General features: G+C 58.5%; 1 protein-coding gene across 1 annotated transcript; it reads left to right on the forward strand.

Moving 5' to 3' along the window:
* Window positions 1-2,099: 2,099 nt before the first annotated feature.
* Window positions 2,100-7,109, forward strand: NKPD1 (NTPase KAP family P-loop domain containing 1; the record flags this gene model as incomplete). Its single annotated transcript, XM_084227242.1, has 6 exons — window positions 2,100-2,117; window positions 2,618-2,747; window positions 4,104-4,232; window positions 4,674-4,751; window positions 5,052-5,177; window positions 5,452-7,109. 6 exons carry the CDS (start codon window positions 2,100-2,102, stop codon window positions 7,107-7,109), a joined length of 2,139 nt encoding a protein of 712 aa, XP_084083368.1.
* Window positions 7,110-8,851: the final 1,742 nt, after the last annotated feature.

The raw sequence follows: 8,851 nt of genomic DNA on the forward strand, positions 1-8,851 counted from the left end.
CCAAGGTGTCCCTGTCCCCGCAGGGTTCCCCCTCTCAGTGGTGTCCCCCTGTCCCCGTGGTGTCCCCATCCCATTCCCACGGTGTCCCCGAGGTGTCCCTGTCCCCGCAGGGCTCCCCCTCTCAGTGGTGTCCCCATCCCATTCCCACGGTGTCCCCAAGGTGTCCCTGTCCCCTCAGGGTTCCCATTGTTTGTGATGTCCCCAAGGTATCCCCACGGTGTCCCTGTCCCCTCAGGGTTCCTGTGATGTCCCCAAGGTGTCCCCACCGTGTCCCTACAGTGTCTCTGTCCCCTCAGGGTTCCCGTTGTTTATGGTGTCCCCAAGGTTTCCCCACTGTGTCCCTGTCCCCGTAGGTTCCTGTGGTGTCCCCAAGGTGTCCCCAGGGATGTCCCCAAGGTGTCCCCAGGGATGTCCCCAGGGCTGTCTCCAAGGTGTCCCTGTCCCCTCAGGGTTCCTGCTGTTTGTGATGTCCCCAAGGTGTCCCCAGGGATGTCCCCAGGGCTGTCTCCAAGGTGTCTCTGTCCCCTCAGGGTTCCCATTGTTTGTGATGTCCCCAGGGCTGTCCCCAAGGTGTCCCTGTCCCCGCAGGGTTCCTGTTGTTTGTGATGTCCCCAAGGTGTCCCCACAGTGTCCCCACGGTGTCCCTGTCCCCGCAGGGTTCCTGTGATGTCCCCAAGGTGTCCCCAGGGCTGTCCCCACGGTGTCCCTGTCCCCGCAGGGTTCCTGTGATGTCCCCAAGGTGTCCCCAGGGCTGTCCCCAAGGTGTCCCTGTCCCCGCAGGGTTCCTGTGATGTCCCCAAGGTGTCCCCACCGTGTCCCCATGGTGTCCCTGTCCCCGCAGGGTTCCTGCTGTTCCTCGGGGCCGGGGCTGTCCCCAGAGATGTCCCCAGGGCTGTCCCCGGGGGTGTCCCCGGGGGGCTGTGAGGAGAGCGAGGCCTGGCTGGGCCCGGGGGGGTCCCCCCGGCCGTGTTCCCACGGAGCCCCCGCCGAGGGAGCAGCCCCCGAGCTCCAAGGTACGTCCTGACCCCGACCCCGAATCCTGATCCCAACCCTGAATCCTGACCCCAACCCCAAACCCTGAATCCTGATCCCAACCCCGAATCCTGATCCCAACCCTGAATCCTGATCCCAAACCCTGAATCCGGATCCCAACCCCGAATCCTGATCCCAAGCCCAAATCCTGATCCCAAACCCTGAATGTAATCCCAATCCCAAATCCTGAATCTCATCCCAATCCCAAATCCCAATCCCAAATCCTGATCCCAAACCCTGAATGTAATCCCAATCCCAAATCCTGAATCTCATCCCAATCCCAAATCCCAACCCCAAATCCTGATCCCAAACCCTGAATGTCATCCCAATCCCAAATCCTGATCCCAACTCTTGAATGTCATCCCAATCCCAAATCCCAACCCCAAATCCTGATCCCAACCCCGAATCCTGATCCCAAACCCTGAATGTCATCCCAATCCCAAATCCCAAATCCCAACCCCAAATCCTGATTGCAAACCCTAAACCCCAATCCCAAATCCTGATCCCAAATCCTGATCCCAAACCCAGAGCCCCCCATGGAGGATGACATCTACTGCCGCTGCCTGTCCCAATCCCAAATCCCAAACCCCAAATCCCAAATCATCCCAAACCCCAAACCCCAGTCCCAGACCCCAAATCCTGATCCCAAACCCTGATCCCAAACCCTGATCCCAGAGCCCCCCACGGAGGATGACATCTACTGCCACTGCCTGTCCCGATCCCAAACCCCAAACCCCAAACCCAAAACCCCAAATCATCCCAAATCCTGACCCCAAACCCCAAATCCCACAAACCCCAGAGCCCCCCACGGAGGATGACATCTACTGCCGCTGCCTGTCCCGATCCCAAACCCCAAACCCCAAACCCCAAACCCAAAACCCCAAATCATCCCAAATCCTGACCCCAAACCCCAAATCCCACAAACCCCAGAGCCCCCCACGGAGGATGACATCTACTGCCGCTGCCTGTCCCGATCCCAAACCCTGATCCCAAACCCCAAACCCCAAATCCCAAACCCCAAACCCCGAATCATCCCTGATCCCAAACCCCAGAGCCCCCCACGGAGGATGACATCTACTGCCGCTGCCTGTCCCAATCCCAAACCCCAAACCCCAAACCCCAAACCCCAAACCCCAAACCCCAAACCCCAAATCATCCCAAACCCCAAACCCCAAACCCCAAACCCCAAACCCCAAATCCTGATCTCAAACCCCAAATCCCACAAACCCCAGAGCCCCCCACGGAGGATGACATCTACTGCCACTGCCTGTCCCAATCCCAAACCCTGATCCCAAATCCCAAACCCTGATCCCAAACCCCGATCCCAGAGCCCCCCACAGAGGATGACATCTACTGCCGCTGCCTGTCCCAATCCCAAACCCTGATCCCAAATCCCAAACCCTGATCCCAAACCCTGATCCCAGAGCCCCCCACGGAGGATGACATCTACTGCCACTGCCTGTCCTGATCCCAAACCCCAAATCCCAAACCCCAAACCCCAGACCCCAAACCCCAAACCCCAAATCATCCCAAACCCCAAACCCTGATCCCAAACCCCAAACCCCAAATCCCACAAACCCCAGAGCCCCCCACGGAGGATGACATCTACTGCCGCTGCCTGTCGCGCACGCTGTGCCACACGGCCACGCCCGTCACCGTCGGCTTCTACGCGCCCTGCGGGCACCGCCTGGAGTCCCTGCTGGCCAAGGTCACCGGTGGGTCGGGAACTCGGGAATTATTCCCGAATTATTCGGGAATTATTCGGGAATTATTCGGGAATTATTCGGGAATTATTCGGGAATTTGGGAATTCGGAGCGGCGGATTTGGGGTTTTCTGTGTCCGGAGTTGTTTCCTCAGGGTTTGGGGTCTCATCGCAGTCTCAAAGTCCATCCCAATCCTTAATTCTATCCCAAATCCCACCCCCAGTCCCAAATCCCTTCCCGGTCCCAAATCACATCCCAAATCCCAAATCCCAAATCCCATCTCAATCCTAAATCCCATCCCAGTTCCAAATCCCAAATCTCATCTCAATCCTAAATCCCATCCCAAATCCCAAATCTCATCTCAATCCCAAATCCCACCCCCAGTCCCAAATCCCTTCCCAGTCCCAAATCCCATCCCAAATCCCAAATCTCATCTCAATCCTAAATCCCATCCCAGTCCCAAATCCCGTCCCAAATCCCAAATCTCATCTCAATCCTAAATCCCATCTCAAATCCCAAATCTCATCTCAATCCTAAATCCCATCCCAGTCCCAAATCCCGTCCCAAATCCCAAATCCCATCTCAATCCTAAATCCCATCTCAAATCCCAAATCTCATCTCAATCCTAAATCCCATCCCAGTCCCAAATCCCGTCCCAAATCCCAAATCCCATCTCAATCCTAAATCCCATCTCAAATCCCAAATCTCATCTCAATCCTAAATCCCATCCCAGTCCCAAATCCCATCCCAGTCCCATCCAACGTAACACCATCCAAATCCCAAATCCCACCCCAAACCCCATCCTGAATTCCAAATCCTACTCCAAACCCCAAATCCCATCCCGTCCCATGCATTCCATCCCAAATCCAACCCAATGCAACCCAACACAACCCAACGCTGGAGGCCCTGTGGCTCCTGGCCTTCTACGAGCCCTGGAGCCCCATCCCATCCACCCACCCTGATCCCAAATCCCAAATCCCAAATCCCAAATCCCAAATGCCATCCCGTCCCATGCATTCCATCCCAAGACCAACCCAACCCAACGCAACGCAACTCGACACAACTCAGCCCAACCCAACCCCATCCAACCCCACCCATCCCAAACCCCAAATCCAACCCCCAAAACCACCCCAAATCCCAAATCCCAAATGCCATCCTGTCCCATGCATTCCATCCCAAAACCAACCCAACCCAACACAACCCAACCCAATGCAACCCAACCCAACGCAACGCAACCCAATGCAACTCAACCCTATCCGATCTCACCTACCCCAAACCCCAACTCCAATCCATGAAACCATCCCAAATCCTAAATCCCATCCCAAAAATGACCCCAAAACCCAACTCCAACCCCGTCCCTCTTGCAGCCTTCATGCGTGAGGAGATGGCGCAGCGCGAGGCGGCCGAGCTGCGCCGGGGCTGCCGCAAGCCGCGCAGCCCGCACGGCTGGGGCCTGCTGGAGGCCCTGTGGCTCCTGGCCTTCTACGAGCCCTGGAGCCCCACCCCATCCACCCACCCTGATCCCAAATCCCAAATCCCAAATCCCAAATCCCAAATGCCATCCTGTCCCATGCATTCCATCCCAAAACCCAACCCAACCCAACCCAACCCAACGCAACCCAACCCAACGCAACTGACGCAAATCAGCACAACCCAACCCCATCCAATCCTACCCATCCCAAACCTCAAATCCAACCCCAAAACCACCCCAAATCCCAAATCCCAAATCCCAAATGCCATCCCGTCCCATGCGTTCCATCCCAAAACCAACCCAACCCAACGCAACCCAACCCAACGCAACGCAACGCAATGCAACGCAACTCAACCCTATCCGATCTCACCCACCCCAAACCCCAAATCCAACCCATTAAACCACCCCAAACCCCAAATCCCACCCCAAAAATGACCCCAATCCCAACCCCCCATCCCTCTTGCAGCCTTCATGCATGAGGAGATGGCGCAGCGCGAGGCGGCCGAGCTGCGCCGGGGCTGCCGCAAGCCGCGCAGCCCGCACGGCTGGGGCCTGCTGGAGGCCCTGTGGCTCCTGGCCTTCTACGAGCCCTGAAACCCCATCCCATCCACCCACCCTGATCCCAAACCCCAAATCCCAGATCCTAAATGCCATCCCATCCCATGCATTCCATCCCAAAACCAACCCAACCCAACGCAACGCAACCCAACGCAACCCAACCCAACGCAACTCAACCCTAACCGATCTCACCCACCCCAAACCCCAAATCCAACCCCAAAAACCACCCCAAACCCCAAATCCCATCCCAAAAATGACCCCAACTCCAACCCCGTCCCTCTTGCAGCCTTCATGCGTGAGGAGATGGCGCAGCGCGAGGCGGCCGAGCTGCGCCGGGGCTGCCGCAAGCCGCGCAGCCCGCACGGCTGGGGCCTGCTGGAGGCCCTGTGGCTCCTGGCCTACCACGAGCCCTGCAGCCCCATCCCATCAACCCACCCTGATCCCAAACCCCAAATCCCAAATCCCAAATCCCATCTCATCCCATGCATTCCATCCCAAAACTCAACCCAACCCAATGCAACCCAACCCAACACAACGCAACCCTACGCAATTCAACCCTATCCAATCTCACCCACCCCAAATCCCAAATCCAACCCATGAAACCACCCCAAACCCCAAAAACGTCCCCAAAACCCAACTCCAACCCCAAAAATGACCCCAATCCCAACCCCCCGTCCCTCTTGCAGCCTTCATGCGTGAGGAGATGGCGCAGCGCGAGGCGGCCGAGCTGCGCCGGGGCTGCCGCAAGCCGCGCAGCCCGCACGGCTGGGGCCTGCTGGAGGCCCTGTGGCTCCTGGCCTTCTACGAGCCCGTGGTGACCGAGGGCCACCTGCGGAGGAAGAACCTGGAGTTCATCTTCATCCGCTTCAGCGCCTGGGAGTTCGCGGGCTGCGACAAGCTCTGGGCGGGGCTGGTGACCACGCTGTGCCACCACGTGCGGCAGCACTTCGGCGCGCTGCCGCTCAGCGTCTTCCACGTGCTGGGCTCGCGGCCACGCTTCGCCTCCGGCTTCTCGCAGCGCGAGTGGATCCTGAAGACGGGGACGTGCCTGCGGCTCTGGGGGCTGCTGCTGGTGCTGGCGGTGGGCGTCGCCATCCTCCTGGTGGCGCTGCTGGTGCCGGGCATCAAGGACCACCACGCGCTCAAGGTGGTGGGCAGCGCCGTGGCCTCGCTGTCGGGCTCCTCGCTGGTGCTGGGAGCGTTGTCCATCCTCAAGAATTTCTTGGTCAGCGAGAAGAAGAAGATCGAGCGCTTGACCAACAGCGACAGGTTCGCCGGGCAGTTGGGGTTCATGAGCAAAATCCGCGAGGAGGTGGAGGTGCTGGTGGATTATTTGGCTTTCATGGAAGTCTTCGAGCGCCGGCGGCTGCGCGTGGTGATGGAGATCACCAGCCTGGACCTCTGTTACCCGGAGAAAGTGGCCGGCGTCTTCAACGCCATGGCCACGCTGCTGTCGGACGCCAACGCGCCCTTCATCTTCCTGCTGGCCGTGGACCCCAGCGTCATCGTGCCGTGCCTGGAGCAGACGGGCTGCATGAAGGGGCTGGCGGACAACGGCTACCTGTACCTGAACCGCGCCGTCACGCTGCCCTTCTCCATCCCCGAGATGGGCGCGCGCTCCCGCCTGCGCAGCGTGGCCGCCGCCATCCAGACGCGCGAGGACCTCATGTACCGCATCATCGCCGGCAACGTCGCCAAAACCCGCGGCGGTTGCCGCGGTGCCGGCGCGGTTCCGGCGGCGCCCAGCTGGAAGGAGGCGGATTCCGAGGCGGTGGCGTGGATCCACGAGGCGTTCCGGTGCCTCCACGACGCCTCGGACGTTTTGTGCCGCTACCTGCCGGAGAACGGCGCCAACGTCCGGCGCATCGTCAACACCATCCCCATCACGCTGCGGCTGCTGCTGCACCGCGCCGGCGCCGGCGCCGTGGCCGAGCTGTCCCCGCGCGCCGCGGCCGCCTGGGTGGTGCTGGCCGACCGCTGGCCCTGCCGCCTCAGCTGGGCGCTGCAGTGCCTGGAGGACGCCGGGCAGGGAGCGGCGGTAGCGGCGGAACGTTCCGGCAAATCGCTGTGGAACGTGTTCCAGGAGCACGCCGGGGAGCTGAGCGCGCTGCGGCAGCCGCTGGGCAAGGTGCTGAGCCTGGACGGGGACCCCGAGCTCTTCCAGGCCTTCCTGGCGCGGGATTTCCCCTTCGGCGCCGGCGAGGCGCGGCGGCTGCTCGGCGTCACCGTCAACCTGGACCACTCCATCCGGCAGCAGATGGGGCTGCTGCGGGCGCTGGCGCGGCTGGGCAGGGCCGCGCCCGTGTCCCGAGGGGTGCAGTGCGCCCCGCCCGGCGGCCGCTGAGGGAGAGGGGATGTGGGGATTGGGGATTTGGGATCAGATTTGGGGATTTGGGATCGGGATCTGGGGATTTGGGGATGTGGGATCCAGATTTGGGGATTTGGGATCGGGATCTGGGGATTTGGGGATGTGGGATCCAGATTTGGGGATTTGGGATCGGGATCTGGGGATTTGGGGATGTGGGATCCAGATTTGGGGATTTGGGATCGGGATCTGGGGATTTGGGGATGTGAGATCCAGATTTGGGGATTTGGGATCGGGATCTGGGGATTTGGGGATTGGGGATTTGGGGATGTGGGGATTTGGGATCGGGATCTGGGATCGGTGATTTGGGGATGTGGGGATTTGGGGATATGGGATCAGATTTGGGGATTTGGGATGTGGGGATGTGGGGATGTGGGGATTGGGGATGTGGGGATTTGGGATCAGGATTTGGGGATTTGGGGATGTGGAGATTTGGGTATTTGGGATCGGGATTTGGGGATTTGGGGATGTGGGGATTGGGGATGTGGGGATTTGGGGATGTGGGGATGTGGGATCAGGATCTGGGGATTTGGGGATGTGGAGATTTGGGGATTTGGGATCAGGATTTTGGGGATTTGGGATCTGGAGATTTGGGATCGGGATCTGGGGATTTGGGATCAGGATCTGGGGATTCAAGATCTGGGGATTTGGGATTTGGGGATTTGGGATCGGGATCTGGGGATTTGGGATCAGGATTTGGGATTGACATCAGGATTTGGGTTTGGGAATGGCATCAGGATTTGGGATTGGAACCGGCATTGGAATTTGAGATGGGGATTGGCACGAGGATTTGGGATCGGGATTTGGGGATTTGGGATTGGGATTTTGGGAATTTGGGATCGGGATCTGGGGTTGGCATCAGGATTTTGGATTGAGATCAAGATTTGACATTTGGGACCAGAAATGGCATCAGGATTGGGGATTGTCATTGGGATTTGGGATCAGGATTGGGATTTGGGATCAGGATTGGGGTTTGGGATCAGGATTGGGATTTTGAATCGGGATTGGGATTTGGGATCAGGAACGGGATCCGGACCCCACCAAGGGCAGAGTGAGCTCCTGGAGGATTTGGGGATCTTTTTAGGGGAATAGGGATTGGGAATTCTGGGGTTTTATCCCAGAATTGTGATCCTGGAGATGCTGGAGGAGTTTAGGAAATCCAGAGGGAATTCCTGGGTTTTATTCCTGATTTTTGGAGAGACTGGAAGGGTTTGGGATGATCCAGAGGGAATTCCTGGGTTTTATTCCCAGTTTTTGTCACTGGGAGATGCTGGAGGGGACTGGGATTGGGAATTCCGGGGTTTTATTCCCAGTTTTTGTCACTGGGAGATGCTTGGGGGGGACTGGGATGATCCAGGGGTGCCCCAAAGCTCCCGGAATCCAAGGGAATTTTGATCCCTCCCGGGAATCCCCCCCACCCTGAGACTTTTTGTTGGGGATCTCTTCCCAAAATCTGGGCCCTTTTGGGAGGGAAAATTGGAAAGAAAAATCGGGAAAATCCCTCCAAATTTGGGCCATTCCCAAACCCCATCCCACCCAGAATTCCAGGGAAAATCCCCCCGGATCATCCCCCAATAAACCAAGTTCTGCAGTTTGGGATTTTTTGGGATTTCCAGCCTGTTTTGGGATTTTTTTTTTTTGGGATCTTCACCCCCCCCACCCCAACCCAACCCCCCACAAATCCACGAATTCCCAAAATCCTGGAATTGCGGGATGAGCCC

The sequence above is a fragment of the Fringilla coelebs genome, assembly GCF_963513975.1.
Source record: "Fringilla coelebs genome assembly, contig: SCAFFOLD_390, whole genome shotgun sequence".
NCBI classification, from domain to species: domain Eukaryota; kingdom Metazoa; phylum Chordata; class Aves; order Passeriformes; family Fringillidae; genus Fringilla; species Fringilla coelebs.